Source organism: Pempheris klunzingeri, chromosome 16, assembly GCF_042242105.1.
Source record: "Pempheris klunzingeri isolate RE-2024b chromosome 16, fPemKlu1.hap1, whole genome shotgun sequence".
In the NCBI taxonomy this organism is placed as follows: domain Eukaryota; kingdom Metazoa; phylum Chordata; class Actinopteri; order Acropomatiformes; family Pempheridae; genus Pempheris; species Pempheris klunzingeri.
Genome location: NC_092027.1, coordinates 16,517,970 through 16,538,009, shown reverse-complemented (window position 1 = coordinate 16,538,009; position 20,040 = coordinate 16,517,970). Strand labels below are relative to the sequence as shown.

Below are 20,040 nucleotides of genomic sequence, written 5' to 3'. Positions count from 1 at the left end.
CTTACACACATGAGAAAGGCTGTGGGGGTTTTCACACACGCAAATGTGCAAAGGCACAAATACAAGTGCAAAGATGTGACAGAAACATACAAAAACACAGAGAGTGCCACAAGCGCAAACAAAGACCCACAAGCCGTCGATAAAATACCGCGCTGACTGTTTAATGTCACAGTTCATGACATTCACATATATCCAGTGGATTGCAGGTGTTCTGTCTACAAGCAATAAACTCAACCTTTTTATAAAGATTTGCTTGACTTTCTTAGCCATGCACTACTGAAATGATGTTGACCAGCGCCTTGTAAAATGAGTAGCGAGAGCAGTACACAGCATTACTAAACGCTCAGTGATTGTTTTGAATGGAGGACGTGGAATTATGATGCAAGGCGCAAAATATATGTCAGGTCAGTGAAATGAAAAATCACATTGTATTGCACATTTTCTGCATGTTGAACAAATAGATATAATGAAACTGTAATGAAATGTATTTGGGAAACTAGTCACTCCCTAGGGAGGTAGGGGAATTTTATTTCCCTATTGGATAGCAGTCGGATGGAAGAAGGGGTTTGTGTTCCTGTTCTAATCTAATCTAATCTAATTGTTATAGTGTTTTAAAATGAAAACATCTCTCATGTGAAGAATATATTTCTAATTCGCATTCTCCACATGAGCGATAGTCTCATACTGTCAAAAATGTGAGCAATATTGTTATTTTCTTGTCTTATTTTTCTTCCAGGCGAGTCCGCCGGGCTGTGCGGAGATCCGGGTGTTCCTGTGCATGGTATTCGTCTGGGAGAAGAGTTTACAGTGGGCACTGTTGTCCGCTTTAGCTGTGAGCCCGGCTATATGCTGAAGGGTTCGCCAGAGAGAAGCTGCCTGAGCAATGGGACCTGGCTCGGCACCCAACCTGAGTGTCATGGTAAGAAATACTTTCAGTGTGTGTGTGTGTTTTTCTGCCCTCTCTGGCAAATTTGACTTCTAAAAGGGGATGATGAACCAAACATTATGAAAGGAAATCCAAATGTACCATTTATATAGTAGGATTGCACTGCTCAGAAAGTTTTTGCTAATGTGCTGCCGTAGGAAGGGGACTCTGGCCAATTGTCAGCCTTTGAATTCAGGGGAATAAAAATGGATTACAGCCTAGTTTCCTCATCCCTTCACCCACACACAGATACTCTAGGGATCATGGGAGTTCTACCTCTAATCTACATGTTTTTCATGTACCTGGACAAAACCAACATGTCTGCTGGCAGTATCTGTGGGAATATGAGGTTCTGAGATCATTACTCCTGGCTATCCGGTCATTACATAACCGGAACGGGAGCTGAGTATGCACATGACGCTTGGGGGCAAGTCAAGGATGTTCAAGGGATGTTCACAGTGGGTATTGTACTCCACAAACCCTGTGTGTTATCAGCATTTCTTTTTATGAGAGAATCTCAGGGTTGCTCCTCCAAGTGAAGAAGTGTGTAAATGTTGGGGTCTTTTGAGGTGAGAGTTGGATACGATCAATGGCAGATTGGCATGGCTTTCACAAAGTTCTGGTGAAGATGCCTCTAAGCTGAGCTCTAAGGTGAAGCAGTTAATTTAGGTTCTGGCTCTAACCTGTGGCTGTGAGTAAAAGCCTTTAGGCCTTTAGAGCAGCTGCTCCTTTGAAAGCAGCCAGTTGCAGTTGTTCAAGAGTGGGATCAGGATGCTCTCCCCTATGTATTGCTGAAGTATTCTAGACACGTCCAACTGGAGACCCCAGAGTAGACCCGGAAGACTATAGAGGGATTACATATCCCATCTGGCCCGGGAACGCCCTGGGATTCCTTATGAGGAGCAGGAGGACATCGCTGGGGAAAATCATGATTAAATTGCTAGCACTGCAACCTGGTGGGAAATTAATGGATGAATGGTTTGATGGAGTAATGAATGAACACAATATCTGACCATAGTTACACATAAAAAGTACCAGCTGGAGAGTTATGATTGGGCTGTAACTGAAGTTGAATATAATTTTCACTGAACTTCTAATACTGTATGGACATGTATAAGACATATTTCATTTAATTTTCAGCTTTTGGCTTTTCTTCTGTGTATAATTTTTTCCCACTCTTTGTTCCGCTCCTCAGAAGTTTGTGTAATTACTTTCACTGCGTTAGTTTTACAAACCTTTGTGTACATAGGTTTTTATTATAATTTCAGAGGTAATAGATAGCCAACTAATTTTCCTCAATTGCAGTAAATTGTGGCCTTAGCGAATGTTTTCGAATATGATTACCTTGCTAATGAGTATTTATATTTCATAATTTCTACATTTTGATGTGTTTTCTGAGCTTACTGATCTCAACAGAACCCATCACTGAATTGCACATTTTAAGCTTTCCTTCTCTCATAGATTGTGGCTAATGCTCTTGTAACAGTAACTGGTTGTGTAATTAGCTGCTGCCTTTGCAAACCGAATGAAGGATGCATCACAAATTTGCATGTTTTCTGTGTGTTTGCAAAAGTGTAAACCTGTGACAGAGCAAAAGAGAATGGGGGACATGGGGAGAATGGTTTCTCTATTGATTAAACACCATAAGGCGTTTAATCTATCATTGTGCAACATTGCATCCATTCTGCTGCCAACACCTGAAAAAGTAGTTTGTCTGAATGTGTAGTGTCTGTGTGTTCGATCGATCTGGGTCAGAAGGCCCCACACTATCTATTATTATTGCTGAGACAGGACAAAGACAATACAAAGAACGAAAAAACTATAGACTGTAGTTCTTTTTCTACTGTCAAACATCTTGCATGCAGCAGCAAAAGTAACATAGAAAAAGGATGTTTCGGATGACCTGAAAAGGTGATATTGTGCACACTGAAGTTTAAGTATTTTGATTTAACTTGATTTATATTATCAAATGAATTCATCTCAACAGGATGTATGGGTTGTCCAAACAGTATCCTTGCAGCAGCTCTAGTTTTTCAGCATCAAGTTTGTTGCCTGTCGAGTCAGAAGTTTCTTTTTTCTTTCGGATTGGGTTTCATATCAACTTTATAATTATTAATACTGTGTGGTTTTGTGTGTTGTTTCCGAGGGTTTTTACTCATCTCCTAGCAACACTAAAATAATAATACCAATCCATAAACTTGAAGTTGCAGTTTTCCACCTTCAAGCCAGCAAGTTTTATCTACAGTTACGTTATATTTCTTTTTCACTGCCCTTTTCTTACTCTCAGTGAACACACAGCCATGTACTTTCTTCGTTCTTGTATGCAGTGTTTTATTTCCAGAAGCTTCATCCAGTCTCTCAGGCTGTTTTTTCTTGTGCTTTTAACAACCCCTCCACACACACATACACACACACACACACACACACACACACAAAGCCTTCTCCACACGCCGCCACCACCTCTCTCCCTTTCCTCACTCTGTCTCCCTCCCTCTCCGGTGTGTGGTATGCCCACTAGCTGAGGTTGCCCACCTGTTCTCAGTTGGCACAGACATCAAGGGCCAGACCACATCTGGTCATTACGGGAGGGCGAAGCCCATGGGGCTTAGAGGGCCCGGGGCAAGCTGGAGACCGTAATGAACAGAACCATCGCTGGCGGCCGGACAGACACCAAGAGACTTTTAGAGCAAAGGATGTGTCCATCAAAGTTACTTATGATGTAGGATGCAGGGGAAGATGATGTGGGTGGTGGTTGGGTGGGTGGATGAAGAACAGAGAGAAAGGAGAAGTGAGGAATGCATGTCAGTATAGAAGAAATGTAGTTTAAAACCAACAAGCATTTTGTTGTAGTTACACAGAAAGTCTTACTAAAATACATATGAAGAACAGGATAAAAGTATAAGTCAGTGGTTACTGGCCTTCTAGGAAAATCAGAAAATATCAAAGATTTTTGTTCACTAGACTAGTAGTTATATTTACTTCTTCATTGCTGGGGACAAAAACATAATCAGAAGAGTTTAGGTTGGTAGGTGGGCATGTTAAACAGATGGACAAGTGAGTAGAAAAAAGGAGAGATTAGAAGAGAGTACGGGTGGGGAAAACATTTCAACCCCCCCCATCTCCCCAATCCATACCACATACACACATAACTAACTTACACTCCCTCCTCTGGTCAGTCAGGAGTTAGTAAGTAAATGAATATTACCTAAACCTTTTCTGCTGCTGTCTCTTTTTCTCTCTCAGTGATCTCCTGTGGGAACCCGGGAACTCCACGGAATGCCCAGATCCTGATCCACGATGGCCTAACCTTTTCCAAATCCATTACTTACGCTTGCAGGGAGGGATACTACTCTACTGGACTACTTACCCGACACTGCACTGTTAATGGGACCTGGACCGGCAACATGCCCGAGTGCTCTGGTAATTAGCAGCTTTCACAGAGAAAGAACAGAGGAGGAGTGTCTAGGTGTAGTGCTTGTCTTTTTGTCCGTGTTAAAAAGGAAATGCATGCTCCAGTTTTCTGTTTCCCTGGGTCATGCATTTCTGGGTCATCTACCTGTTGGCCTCTCATCTGTCTTTGTACTTGAACAGTAGTTCACATGTTGCAATTTGGTGAGTAGTAGCAGGTTAAATAGGTAATATAAGGCTAAGATATTCAATGTTATGTAAGAAATGCAGGAAAACACGGATGTCATGCTTACTGCTTGTTACGGCAGATATTTTTTCAGTGATGGGTAACTCACGTGGATCCCTGGCTCAGTAGGAGGAAACAGGTTCATCATGCCTCACAATAGACAGCACGGATGCCGTCCAGCACCAAGAGACCCTGGCCAATAGAGGTCACCAAGGGAACAAATTTCTTCTGAATAGAGAGGACAAACTCTGAGCAGCACCATTGTGGATTTCAGAATTGTGTAGTCCATAGGAATGACAGGGTACATGCTGAGGCACTTTGGTGGAACACCTTTAGTTTTTGAATAGGGGCACTTTTGCTTGAATGATTTCAAGCGACCTGATGAAAATTATGCCAAAAAGGGATTTTAATGGTCGCTACCAGAAGTTGAAGTTTTGGTGGTTTCCTCACTCTATTTTAGCTGTAAGACACTTTTTACACTTTTATTTATTTATTTAGCACCCTCAGTATCATGTTCCAAAGAAGTGGACAGTTTGCATGTGACAGTGTAACAATATTGTCACGCAAGAAGAGAAATGATCTCACTGTATCTCAGCCCTGTAGATATTCTCACAGAGTCCACAGTCTGAGATACACAATCTGACCAGCCCAGTGGGAAATGTAAGTGCTTGCTCAGTTAAGGGAAGACACTACACCTCCACAAGGCCCAGTTCCCTCACCCTTCTGGGATTTCTCACCAGATTGTTGGTCATATGCATTTAATAATGCCTTTTTGTCCCAAGGCAACTTAGCGCATGTTGTCCTTCTGTGCCCTGGATTTTCTATCATAGACACTGGCGACAGAGCTGAGCTATGATGCTGCTGAGTCACACAGTGGAATTCTCACTGTTGTTACTCAATCACTCTGTTTTCCCCGCAGGATGTAAAAGTATAATCAAGGAGAAATGTGGCTCATTTTGGAGCTTTAGGGAGCTACTGTACAAGATTTATAACAAGATTTAGTCTCTCTGCCCCCTAAAAGCTTTAAGCTGGAGACAATCAAAGTACAAGGATAGTTTCCTTCATATGAAACGCAAGAAGTCACATTGTGGATGATGGTGATTGAAGAGTTGCATAGTAAGTAATAAGCATATTTACAGGGTAAATATATCATCTAAAAGTGGTTGCCCATAAATTAATAAGCTAATTACCTGTGAAGGCCCATCAACTGTGTTGCTTTTTAGATTGTTAAGTTTTGTTTGTGAGGTGAACTGCTTGGGTCAAGTGCATATAACAGTTCATTAACTCCATCTAGTGTGCGATTGTTAATAGTTTGTTTACTTAATTGTATTTCATCCTAAGTGTGTCATATTGATTTCCTGCTTTACCGAGTACAGTCAGATGTTAAACAGATTAAATCATGGAATAATATGGCTCAGACATGATGAGGGAGCAACTTTTCTTTTGATTTCATGGTTCTTTCCTCTTTATCCTGTTGTGTCTCTGCAGTAATCAACTGTGGTGACCCTGGAGTGCCAGCCAATGGGGTGAGGTTGGGCAATGATTTAACTTACAACCACACAGTCAGTTTCCAGTGCTCTCCTGGTTTCACCATGGATGCTGACCGCGCCTCGACTCTCATCTGCACCAAGGACCGCACCTGGAATGGCACCAAACCTCTCTGTAAAGGTAGAGTTGTGGATGGCATTATGGTGCTCACATAAACCTACACAATGGCATCACACGTTACATCAATACTTACTTTGACTGGAACAAATCACATTGTTTAAACCAGTATGCAGACTTCATCAAGTCCTGTAATGTCTCCTTGTCTTCTTGCAGCGATAGTATGTGGTCAACCACCTACCATCCCTAATGGACAGGTTGTAGGTACAGACTTCATCTGGGGCTCTAGCATCAGCTACTCCTGTAACCAAGGTTACCAGCTGTCCCTGCCCACTGTGTTAACATGTCAGGGCAACGGCAACTGGAGTGGAGAGAAACCCCAGTGCTTCCGTAAGTGGCACCACACTGGAATGCCTAATTACATTACATGTCACTGGTATCGCTGACATTTCTCTCTCCCAGGTATATACTGTATAGCATGCACGTTCCTTGTGTGACATTTCACCCCCCTTGGAGAACATAATATTAAATTAGAGGGTCACCTCATATTCCTGTGTTTCTCTTTTTTCAATTGCGTCTTTGCAGCTGTGTTCTGTGGAGACCCAGGGATGCCAGCCCAGGGGAGGAGGGAGGACAGAGGATTCACCTATCTCTCCTCTGTCTCCTTCTCCTGTTACCCTCCCCTTGTCCTGGTGGGCTCTATCAGGAGATACTGTCAATATGATGGCAGCTGGAGTGGCACACAGCCTTCTTGTATAGGTAAGCTTCTCCATTTACAGTACAGGTGTAAATCTTTGATGTAATCATCCAAATAATGACATACATGTCGGGGTATGATATTATGTCTGTTTTATATAAGATCAAAACATTGAGTACTATATGTCATCACTTTCACATGATAGTATCAACGCTAGTATCAGTGTAAGACAAACCTCCCTTTGACTGACTTGCATCCTGCCTTCCTTATGTTGTCCCTTGTCGTCCTGATTGCCTTTTGCATCCAAAAAATAATTCGTTCAAGAACTATTTTACATTGCTAACAAGCTAAATGGATTCTGTTTTTCCACTTTGATGAGTGTAATTAATTAAACCAAGCCAAAACTTTTATTTTACCTATTTCAGAATAAGTGTTGGTTCAGTCAAACCTTTAGGACATAAAGACATAACGTGGAGAAACTGTGGAGAAACAAAATGCCGGCAGTGGTTCACAGGATCAGGTCAATAAACCTTTTTACAAAGACAACATTTTTACTTGCCAAAATAGGAAAAGTACAGGTTTGAATAATCTGTATATAATAATAATGATGGCTGAATTCCATTTAGTTGCTTGAGTTTCAGGGTTCTGGCGTCGTGCATGCCTGCTCACTGTCACGGCTTACTGAGATTGTTAATGTTATTACAAACACCTGTGCTTTTCCTGCTATGATAAGTTAAAATGTCTCCTGTGAAAAATGTATTATTTAGGTCTGTATTTCACATATCAAAGAGAATGCTGCACCCCTTTAGGGCTCACAACTTCATGTGCAATTTTGGCAAAATGCTTCTGTGAAACTGCCCCCAGTATTAAACTTCAGACTTTTGTTTTGCTCTTTAGATTCCACAATCAAGTGAATTGCAGTCCAGTGTTAGAAATGGTTTTGTGAGCTTTCACAAGCAATTGCTCCGTGCGCAGTGCAAGCATAGCGAGTGAGTGGTGGAGCGTGGTGTAGGTGAAATTAATAATACAGTTGTGTAGTACTAGTAGTCTAAATGTACTGATTAGGTCTCTGAATAAATGCTGCAGCTCCCTAGGACCATAGACAGTCCCCATGTCCCAGCTGCTGGATAAAGTGAGGGAGGTTAAACCCGAGGTGAGCCTCAACTTCGGCCATGGAGGCAAAACAAAGTCTGCACTGTGCTTCCCGATCACAGTCTGGAAGCTGAAGCGGAAACGGTTAACTGTGGCTTTGTGTTATCCTTTCAGATTGACTATATATATACAAAAGGCACAGAGGAGAGCAAGAGAGTTGCATTTGAAGAAGAAAAGCCCTTGAAACGCTAACGGCTTAATGGCAGAAGGTTGTAGAGTCAGACATCAGTTCAGAGTACAAATTACAGTATATTGTGTATTGTGATACATACATGTGATACAAAATGCAGCAGAAGACTGCAATAATAATAGATAATAAAATAACTGTTAGTTGGTGAATTTCCAACATACTGTTTGTCATCTTATTTCGTCATGTGCAAGCTTTTTCAAGCTTTTTCAATTTTAAACTTAAAAACTGGAGGAGCATACCCCCGGACCCGTCTAGTTGTACCTGGATGGTTAGAGAAAAGGTTAAAGGCCAGCACCATAACTTAGGAGGTGATCAATCTAATGGATCTGTTGTAGTGAGTAAAACTATGTAATGAAACATATTGTTGCAAAATGTTTTTCTCTCTGCTCTAAGCTGCTCTGAGTGAGGATACAGAGGGGTTTAGCTCACTAATTTTGTGTTCATTTATGTGTGGTTGACTGCATTCAATAACCTATGGCTTTCACTCCTACAGTCAGTATTCTATACGAGGTCTGTGTAATATTTGTTGTTATTAAAATGTGACTTGCTTTAACATGAGAGTGGTTATCATTGAGTTGGTGTGTGTGTGTGTGTGTGTGTGTGTGTGTGTGTGTGTGTGTGTGTGTGTGTGTGTGTGTGTGTGTGTTTAAGATCCCACTCACACTACCTGTGGAGACCCTGGCACTCCTCTCTTTGGAAATCAGAACAACAGTCAAGGCTATCAGGTATGAATATGTAATCATGCCAGGAAACTGAATTCATGTATTGTGTCAAAAAATGGTTTGTAACCTTTTAGTATGCTATTCATTTTGTAGGTGCACATAAGATTAAAAAAAAAAAAAGCCTGTATAGGTTTTTGTTTTTTGTTTTCTTGCTTGCTTACAGTACTTTACATTTAGCCACAGTCTGGACTGCAAGGCTGAGTCAATGACTACCTCGGCTCAGAACCATCTTTCTTCTGACACCGTAAAGCATGTTAATAATGTTGAAACAGGGTTCTCTGCATGCTTCTCAGTTTGAGGACAGCAAAATCCCAACAGAAACAAAGTGACTGGAGCACACAGATTGATTTGCAGCCCTTAATTGCGCAAACCTCTCTGCACGATTAAGGGATGCAAATCACTCAGTGTGCTCCAGTCCCCAACACAGCCCCCCCACCACACACACACACACACACACACACACACACGCACGCACACACACACACACACAAATGATTATAATTTGCCCCTCTTCTGCATTCATTTATGAAGTTATTTCTTTACAGAATGCCCTCTCTTGAAAAGGAACCATTCCATGATAGACTTGTCATTTACTCTGAATGGCCACAGAAATATAGATTAAAATAGTATTATTTCTTCCCTATTATTATAAGCCAATTTCAAATTACTGTTTCAAATCCAAGTTTGAAAAAAAACTAATTTTCCCCCTACATAATATGAAATAATTATATCTCACCATCTTCATTAAATATGATGATTCATAATGATTTAATAAGTGATGTCAGAAATATTCATTGTTCACATACAGTAATTCATTTTCACCTCTCTGACAATGTAATAATCGCAGAGTTACAATTTCAAGAGAATGAAAACTAAGTTAATATATGCATTTTCATTTTAAATAAAAACATCGACTTTTTGGACGAACAAAATTGATTTTTAACAGTTTGATTTAAAAGCTGCCACATATTTTTGCAAAATCTGCTTGCTGTTGTGTACCACGTATGTTCACTGTCCAGTCCTCGTCCTCACATGCTCATCTGCCTCCTCTTTACAGATCAGCAGCACTGTGTTCTTCAGCTGTAGAAAGGGCTACTTACTTCAGGGCTCAATTTCTCGCACTTGTCTGCCCAACCTCACTTGGAGTGGTTTTCAACCTGAGTGCATTGGTGAGTACAGGCTGCTCATATTGCAACAAAACACATATAGTCATGTTGGAAAGCCTAACCTTGGGCAAAAGTTTGCATCACTCGAATTGTGATGCCTACATATCCCATATAGAGTATGTTCATGTACTCTTCTCTCCCACTATATGGTTTGTTTCGTATCTGTTGCTCCTCTGATTCCTCACCCTGCTCATCTCTTCATCCCCACCCTTTTCTCTAAAATCCCACCCGCTTCTTCTGTGGTCTCTTTAATCCTTCTCCTTTCCTCTCGTTTTCTCTAACTCGCTCTCTCCAGCCCACCATTGCAGCCAGCCAGAGCTGCCAGCCCAGTCTGATGTGAGAGCCATTGAACTGCCATCCCTTGGCTACACGCTGATCTATACATGTCAGCCTGGCTTCTACTTGGCCGGAGGATCAGAGCACAGGACCTGCAGGTCCGATGGGAGCTGGACAGGGAAACCACCTCTCTGTGCAGGTATGAATATGGTTACGTTACATCCGTAAGGGAACCTGGAGAAATACTATTATTCAGTATGTAAACACAAAGGCACACGTGCATCCTTTTTGTTGTAGCTGCTGCAAATGAACAATATTACTTACATGACTAGAGTGAATACCGACACGTCTGCATTCGACCTACTGGTCATATGCATAGAGACACAAACATGCACAAGATAGATAAGATATCCTTTAATGTTGGTTTGGACTCTTCTACATAAGATAGAATCAAACATACTGTATGGAAAAAGTAACAGTCTCTACATCTTAACAACACATGGCCTCCATACACATACACAGTTTGCACACACACATATACAGTAGTTTGCCTATGTTACATGTTTAGTAGCTTAATGGACATAGACAGGAATGAATGAATGTAATGGTTCAGCCTGCTCTTGGGAACCCTGACCTGTATCTACAGATGTGTCTACACCACCACCCAATTTACACTTAAAACACTTCACCCCATATTTGTAATGTGCAGTTTCTGTCAGCAGTTTTTATTGAAATCACTGGGGTCTGGACTGGCGTGGGTTTCGGTGGTGATTCAGGTTGGGAACTTGGTTTAGCTAATGTTGATGAATAGCTCTTGTTAACGCTTGCTTATTCTCAGACACATGCCAGGGTAGGATGGCCCATCCATTACACAATTACACGCACACAAACACACACACTCAACCTTTGAAACATTAACAAGGGTGCAAAACCTGATTAGGCCCATGCATCCCATTGATTAGGTCGCAGAAGTACCCCTTATAAATGGTGAGGCAGTGTTAACAATGTCTAGCAGACAAATAGACTGTCATTAAGACACCCCCAAGCATTGGCCTAGATACATATAGTAAAAAAATAGTCATCGACACACAATTATCAAGGATAGACAAATGCTAATGGCTTAAAGAGAAAGACGTAGTACAGAGGGATATCCTTGTGATTGATTCCATGCCAGGCCATGGCTGAAATATAGAGGGTGATGGCTACTTTTAAGGCCATGCCATTAAGAGTGAAGGAAAGGGAGAGAACTGGCCTTAGCACACACAGGATATTAACAGCGCCTGTGGGCGCTGTGATGGAAGGGCAGCTCAAAAGACTGGCAGCTAATAAAGTGCAAGGCTGTGGGACTATTTGTACATGTGTGTTTGTTTGTGTCTGTATACATCTATCCGAGGTGATGTGCTCATAAACCACCATCAGTATACCTGTCTTTGTTTGCTGTTACGTGTAAAGCCCTCTTCGCTCTGTTTGCCTGTGTGGGTGTATGTTTACTACTTTGGTGTAGTCCTGCGGCCCCGTGTGAGCAGTAAGGCATTATTAAAGTGCTTCCCCTGAAGCAGCGAAACTGTGTCTCCGACTTAGCTGCAGTCCCACAGGGACAACCGGGCTGCCCTTTGACGCATGAGTCAAGTCCTGTATCAGACAGCCCTCACTCTGGCCACCACAGGGGTTATTAGTTGTGGAGGTAGACAAGAAGTGCTGATGGTGACATCCTCTTACTGCAATTACCTCGGAGGTGTTGTGATTAAATAGAAAATTGGATCTTTTATTTTCACTTCACAGGGCACACAGTGTACCTGTTTACAGGATTAAACTTGTTAATCATTTTTCTTCAGCTGATAATCGCCCAAGTGGTAAGAGCCCAGTGGGGACAGTGCAGGAGCCACCCTCCAAATTACCAGGTATGACATGTCCTTCAGGCCATATTTGTTGCAAATATTGTCTGGGTCTGGTTTCTATTATGTTAGTGGTTCTCAGTGTGAATCTCAATAAGTTGTGGGTTTTATTCTTCATATTTTGCGTTGCTTTGATGTACTGGTGTCCCAATTACAATATATATCACAATGATAAATCCTCTCTTATGTTTCGCTCTCACCCCTGCTAACTCACACCCTGTCATTTGATTTCACTGGCCGCCTCCTCTCCAGCTTGAAGGTATACTGACCAGTGAAGTCACCTGGCACATCTCACTTTCATATTGACAAAAACTTTTTCTTTACCTTTGCGTCTTTCAGTCCCTGGCGGTGTATTTGCTAAAAATTCTCTGTGGAGGGGATCCTATGAGTACCTGGGGAAGAAGCAGCCGGCTATGCTCAGCATCACTGCCTTTGAACCCTTTAGCAACCGGGTTAACGGGACGCTCATCGACCACAGCGGAGTGGAACTCAAACTGGCCGGTTGGTACACATACACACCATTATAACTTTATTCTCATACCTGAGACCCCTCTGCGTTGAGCTTTATCCAAACTGACGTTTTTTGGATATATTCAAATGAGGACAAGGAGAAAGAAAACAGCGTGTTCCCTGCATGGAGAAGATCATTGCTGCCATTACTGAACAGCAGACGTTTTAAGTTTTTTCCCCGTGGCATAATTACACTGCAGCTGCGGCCATCAAGACACAAATTTGCATCTGTAACAGCTTGGACCCTTCACTCCTCTCTACCTGGATGCTATCAATCTTCATCACAGTGTAGTTCAAATGTGTTTCTACAGCTACAAATTGCCACACTTACGCTGAAAGTCATGTTGCTGATTCAGACTTTTTGTGTTTGCACAATAGACAAATTACATTATGTTATTGTGAAGTCATTCTAAGCAAATCTTCGCACCAAATTCTCGCAAACCAAATTTTTATGAATACAGCAAAGGTCTCAAATAAACAGTCTGGCCCTTCCTAACTTTCTGTTATTATTGTGCCTTACAAATAAAAAAAAAAATGCAAATGCTATCTTTTAGCCTGACTAAATAGACTTAACAGACTTAATAAACTCAAATAAACGTAATAGAGTGACTTACACATTGTTGGTTTGATACAAAAATGTTCATTTTCAGCCATATGGTGAATGTACTGTACTCGTTTAGTGTGTTTCCAGTACTATCTACTACTCAAAGTGTCCATCACACTGATGGGATTTTTCCAACCCTACCATGAGGAGGAAACTAGTGTGTCATTCACACACACTCCCACACTGAAGGTGTGCCTCAGGAACAATTTGGGGTTCAGTTTCTTGCTCAAGGAATCTTTAACACACTGACTGGAGGAGCCGGGAATCAACCTGCCGATCAGACCGGTGGATGACCTGCACCACCTGTCCTGGCAATATGTGCACACACCTGTAGTCTGTCCTCCTCTTACCTGGACTGAAACGCTGTTTTGTTTTTAAAATTTTTCCAGAGTTTATCACAAAAGTCAGCAAACATGAGGAAGCCACAATGTGAAATACAATATTAGCTCACAGATTTGTATTTATGTACAACTAAACTAGTAAATAAGCACAATCTTCCTGATGTGGGCTGAAATTTCAATGCATATGTTGTTGCTAAAATTAAAGTTTGATATTTGAGCTTCAGTCAAGACTTTCTGTCTTAGCTAACAAACAATGGCTGCCAGACACCAATGAAAGGGTCAGCACAATATTGTTGGAGGGGTGGATGCAATGATCTAGTAACATATCTATATCACATAATGCTTTTCACTTGGTCTAAGTGTGGCTGTTGCTCCAAAATAACTGCAAACCCTTTTTTTCATCTAGGTACATATAAGAGGGAGGAAGCTCAGCTGCTGCTACAGGTCCACCAGATCAGAGGCCCCGTGGAGATCTTTGTCAACAAGTTCAAAATAGACAATTGGGCCCTAGATGGACATGTAAGTGCAAGTGCAGGGTCAAATCCAATACCTGCACCTCTCTTTTGTAACTGCAAAGGTGTTACATCACACACACAAACCGTTATTGAGAAATATGCATGGGCACACATACACACTAACCTTGTCACTCTTGGGAGATGGAAGGCCCACCTAGAGTTTTCTCTTTAATTAAAATGTCAGTTAAATCATTGCCTGGTAATCAGGACTCAACAGAACCCCTCCACTCCCCCCTCCCATATTATTCCCCAACCCCAGGCACCTCTGATGCACATGCACTCTCCAGATATAATTAAAAAAGCAGGTCACGGTACATGCGTGTGTGGTTTTATGTGCATGTACAATCATGTTGTACAGAGTGGCGTGTTCCTCATGTGTAACGTGTGCATGTGTGCAGCATGGCTGTGTGTGTTTATGTTTGTGCTCTTGAGCAGAAAAACGTCATATTAAATGTCAGCTATAAGAGCGCCTCTCAGTTCCTGTGACATGATATTTCATTTTCTGCGTGCACCAGCTGCTGACACTTTGATGATACGCTCCTTTGTAAAGCCTGGATGTGACACATAAAGTGTCTGTCTTCCATTCCTCTCTCTCTCTCCCCCTAGGTGTCATACATCTCTTCATCCAACTCCTTTGTGTACCAGGGATTTGTCAGAGGAAAAGGCTTTGGCCAATTTGGTCTCCAGAGACTGGGTGAGTGAGCTGACCACTTGGTATAGAAACTACGGTGACCGGGCAGCCTCCTGTGGGGAAGACTGTAATTCTGTGTTTTTTTTCCTACTTGGATTTCAATCACAGAAATCTTTCACTTGAATTTCACAAATAGCTTGATTGCTTAAGGAACCTTATTCTTAAGCTAAGCTGCAAGTACTCTCACAGTATGCAGTTTGCTGTACAGGAGTTATCATTTATTTACTTTTACAAATGTGAAGACACTTTTATCCAGCACAAAAAGGCAAACACAGTTCACAAACATGATTAATAGTCTGAAAATGACATCCACAGGCGTACACAGTACACTCGCACACAACACGGCAGCACAAAATCTTTCCTTCGGGAGTTTGCGGGTACTATGTTGATGCCTGTGGAGTTTCTGCCATATCACATCTCGCAGTTTTGATACAGTAAATATCAGCCACTTTTTCCTGCCTGTTATTCTTTTGGTTCGTTCAGCGACTTCAGCTATGCTGTCATAGTTGAGGAACTTCTTTTTTTTTTTTTTTTTTTCAAAAAGCTGGGGCTATATTCTGCTTCATTTTTGTGACCCAGAAATCCCAGACATTTTTGCAACAGTTTGTGTACAGCAATTCCTCATATCCTCTCTCCATGGGATCAGAATGGCTGCTTGCAGTCAAGCAGTTTTGTGTTTGTGGGATTGTGTTTTCCCCCATTTTCTTCATTGTTTGATGCACCTGCAGCTGCAAAAACTCCCCACTCTTCTGTGTGAACTAAATAGGGCACACATGAAAGAAACATGGAGTATGTAAGGTTCCTACTGCACCCATGATGATGTGCATTTTAAACAGATGCTGGAATTTTGACCCTTAACGCTTAAGGATTGAAAAAAGGGTGGTGAATATTCTATTTTCTTTTTCCATTTGAGAACACTGGCTTACTACTGCCACCCACTGTTACAGTCCAGTCAAAAAGCTCCCTGGTATGTGTGAACAGAGAAAACACGTTCATTCATCTATGTCTAACTGCAAATCACTGAAAAAAATGGCATCATGTACAGAGAGATAGAAAAAAGTTTTGGTCGGTAAACATCACATCTTCTCCATCTTCATCATCAATTTCAAGTTTTTCTATTAAGCCCCAAAAGATTGACTTCATCTCACTCCTGAGTGGACACACAAGATTGCGAAGTAATCTGATATACATTGAATCATGTGTTCTCCCAGTGCTAAGCTCTTCATCCGCCATCAGTCGCAGTTAATTAAAAAATGTAATTTTTCATGTAGTCCTGACAGCATTAACCTGTCACTAAGTGCCTGTGGCACACCGTTTTCAGGTTGAGATGCTATACATGAAGGAAAGCTGAGAAAATTGTCATTTCTGAGTGAGGCCTTACTAAAGTCAGTTAAAACTAGGAGAGTAATTAGAGTGCGGCTCGATCTACATAGAGAGCTGGTCCTCTTCCATGCAGTTCACATGGTGCAACACCATGTTTCTATAATAGCCAGATGTCAGAACAGACATGCCGAGAGCCTTTCAAGTTTTTATGATCAGGTGCCAGCTTGACTTTTGGTGGCATGAATGTGGCGGTCGGAAGACAAAGAATAAGGGAATAAAGGGTTACTGGTGATGGCAAACCATTTTGTGTTTTGAGAAGGTTGAAATTCCAGATTTTGAGATGGTACCATACTTACTATTTACCTAAAGGCCACCGTAGTCTCTCATGGGGGACATGTCAGGTGAGGGGCATTCAGTTGGTTGCAATCTGTAACTTCACCGCTGCATGCTAACAAACCCTACGCGCTGGTCTTTTAGAGGAGTAAGGAGTCAGCAGTCAGTGACGGTAACAGAGAAGTCAATAACATAGATTTTTAAAAATTGTGAATCACCACAACTTCAAGAGGTCATTGAGCATACAGGCAGATACATATACAGAGAAAATATTAGGCTGCTGGGTCCAGTAGTTTGTGAGATTAGCTGCAGACACGCAGATACACACACACACACACTTTCACATAATAAAGCCGCATGATCCCCTCCAGAATAGTCTAAAGCTGTTTGAAAGTTGTGTGAACATAACGAAAGTGGATATGAGAATCTACTGTAATGAGAGAGGTGGTTGAACAGCAGGTGCAGAAACCTCCCCCCCACCTCCACCACTGTGCCACAGCACGGATTGAGCAAACAGTCCTTTATTAATACAGAGGACTGGGGCCAGTGCCAGGGCATTAATGTGTACATATGTTCAAGTGTGTATTAGAAGAATGGGTGCAATTCTGAAAGGTGGGTTGGATATCTTGTTAACTATCCTACTGAATTTGTCAAGGTTTGTTTTAGTCTGTGGTGGTGTAACTGCGAGTACATATGTTTGTGCGCTCGTGTTCATGGAGTAGGGGGTTGATTGGCACCAACACCACAGAACCTACTAATTGAATTCCTTCTTGTTTGTCACTCGTCCTTTATTGGAGCCTTTTTGGCATTCTGTGGCCAACAGGTGGGCTGTCACTACTCCACTGTTGCTGTTGCAGGCACACACCTCCATAAATTACTCAGCGGGTCTGAAATGGCTTAATAGCTGTCAGCCATTGATGTCTGTAATTTATAGTCATTGTTAGGATAATGGAATTTGATAATCCACGGATGGAAAAGAGAAAAAAAGCATTAAAATAAACTTAAGTAATTTGTTTGCTCAGTCCTCCTTCCAGTCGTCTTCATTCCTTTAATTTCTCTGTTTTTGTGTTATTTGCCTTATACTGTTGATGAGGAGATGAGGAGGATCCCTTCCGTGTCTTTTAATTTTTATTTATAGGATTTGATTATAATGTCAGCTGCTGAGGTCATATTGTGCTAAAGTGATGCTAGAACATGGGCTCAATGTCTCATCTCTTTTTCCTCCAGAGAGTTTAGATCCCAGCAGAGACAACACAGGCTACAACTTTGCGTCCAACAGCAGCTCAGTGGCGGCAGCCATCCTAGTGCCTTTTATAGCCATGATCATTGCAGGCTTCGCTCTGTACCTCTACAAACACAGGTAAGATTCACCACAGTGTGTTTCGCAGTACTCATCTTCTGCAAGCAACATTATACCATTACTTTGGCCCGTATATGGTTCTGTTCGAGGACACAAGTCGATGCTGTATACTTGATATACTGTAAAGCCCAACTCTAGTGTGAACTGATGTCATTGTTTGTTACATTCACTTTATTTCAGAAGAAGACCCAAAGTCCCCTTCAATGGTTACGTGGGCCATGAGAACACTAACGGACGAGCTACATTTGAGAACCCCATGTACGACCGCAACATCCAGCCCACTGACATCATGGCCAATGAGACAGAGTTCACAGTCAGCACAGTGTGCACAGCTGTATAGCAACCGCTTCCTCCAGAGGTAAGAATCAGCAAAGGCCACCAGGTCATCTTGCTTTATGATGAAGTCAGGACTTTGGGCATCCTTGGATCCACATTTCTCTGAAAGTAGATGAAGTTGTCACCTTGTGGCTGGCTTGAGCTAATCACACATCCAAGGCAACAAAACTGCTGAAGCAACAAGACAGATTCTCAGCATCCAGTTTCAAACTAAACCGTTAACACTGTCCCTCTAGAGTTTTCTGAGGATAGAAAAATCTGTAATTGAATTTTTTTTACTTGCATTTCCTTTGATCTGTATCTCTTTTATTAACTAAATTAATTTGGTTTGTTTATACTTTATTGAAAAAGATATGTGTAATTTTCAATTTAGCAAGAATGAGAATATTACATTAACACTTTTCTCTAATTGTCTCTTTTCTTTAATTTCCCTCAACTTCATATCTATTCATTTGTTTATTGTTTATCTTTTCTTCTTTGTTTATCTCCCTCTAACCATCTTTCTTTTTTGCTTGGTTTTCTGTGTGTATTTTCTCCTCTCCTGTCTTGTCTGATCCTTTGCCTACTCACTTCTTACATTCATGCCATCACCCTTGACATAGTAAGGGGAGGAGAAGTGCACCACATCCTCGCCTGCCTGCCAGCAGAGGACATCCATAGTTCGTTGAGAAGAGGGCAAGACAAAGATAATTTTATTCGCTGAAATACATTCAAGAAACATCACTAGTGGCAATGGCTCTTACCCGCGGGGAGACGAGGGAAAAAAAGAGAAACCATGTGAAGATAGCAATGACTAACAAATGCCAACAACAAAATGCTTTTTGTAAATTCACATGGTTTCTTGATCATTTTCCATTTTTTGAGGAAAGCTTCCACCTGAAACTGCAGCCGGCAGGAGTGATGCTGGAAGCAAAGCTGTGATGACTTTTCTCACCGCCCCCGCCTAAACCCAAAGGGAATTTTACGGTCAACTTTAAGTCAAGAAATTGACCTGTAGCTAAGAGAGATCTCTCTCGCAAGTGAACTGTACGGCGGACAGTCTCGCGTTGGCTGTGTGAGTCAAAGAGAGACACTCTGGACTGTTTTGATTCACTCCTCTCTCTGTTTTCCATTTGCTTTCTGTTTTTTTTTCTTTTTTGGTCTCTTATTCTACGCTGCTTGCTTTCTGTGATGAGTAATTGGGAACCCTGTGTTTTCCCCAACGGTCTGCTCCTGAGGCTGTTGAAAGGTTTCATTGGAGGCCCCCAGTCTCCGGCCGAGGATGAATTAAAAATTCAGTACGTTTTGAAGGCCATGTTGGAGACACGCATTCTATCATTACTTTCTGAGCTTGACTCAGGTGTTTTCTTTTTTTGAAGCAGGGATGAAATTCTGCTTGCTGAGGCAGCTGTGTCCAGAGGAGAAGGTGAAAGGGTAGCTAGGGCTGCTGAAAAAAGCACTTAGTGTGGGTGTAGAGCCAATTTAGTGTGTATATGTGAGTGAGAGATAGAGAGAAGCGTGCATGTGCGTGTATTCCTGCACACATTTTTGGTGGCTGCATCTGCAATCTACCGAAAATATCTCCCCTCTGTTTTGGCCCCAGAGATTCCACCAAACACATGACATAATTTGCTAAAACTTATTTTATTCTATTTTATGTTATTTTAAGAAATTCAGATCGATGGGTTTGAGGTTATTACTATAATGGATGCTCTGGACAAGGCTTCCCAAAAAAAACACTGACAATGTATAGATCCACCGAGGAAACTACAACTAAAGGCAGAGT

At 41.7% G+C, this 20,040-nt stretch overlaps 1 protein-coding gene across 1 annotated transcript in view; it reads left to right on the top strand.

Annotated features, from left to right (window-relative positions):
• csmd2 (CUB and Sushi multiple domains 2) overlaps positions 1-18,279 on the top strand; it is a 218,311-nt gene extending 200,032 nt beyond the window's left edge. The window contains exons 58-71 of the mRNA XM_070847122.1: positions 737-919; positions 4,169-4,345; positions 6,048-6,227; positions 6,381-6,554; positions 6,750-6,923; positions 8,855-8,928; positions 9,983-10,094; positions 10,387-10,566; positions 12,203-12,268; positions 12,602-12,763; positions 14,124-14,236; positions 14,839-14,926; positions 17,807-17,939; positions 18,120-18,279. Coding sequence (XP_070703223.1) covers positions 737-919; positions 4,169-4,345; positions 6,048-6,227; positions 6,381-6,554; positions 6,750-6,923; positions 8,855-8,928; positions 9,983-10,094; positions 10,387-10,566; positions 12,203-12,268; positions 12,602-12,763; positions 14,124-14,236; positions 14,839-14,926; positions 17,807-17,939; positions 18,120-18,279 — 1,976 coding nt within the window. The remainder of the gene's footprint in view (positions 1-736; positions 920-4,168; positions 4,346-6,047; positions 6,228-6,380; positions 6,555-6,749; positions 6,924-8,854; positions 8,929-9,982; positions 10,095-10,386; positions 10,567-12,202; positions 12,269-12,601; positions 12,764-14,123; positions 14,237-14,838; positions 14,927-17,806; positions 17,940-18,119) is intronic.
• Positions 18,280-20,040: the final 1,761 nt, after the last annotated feature.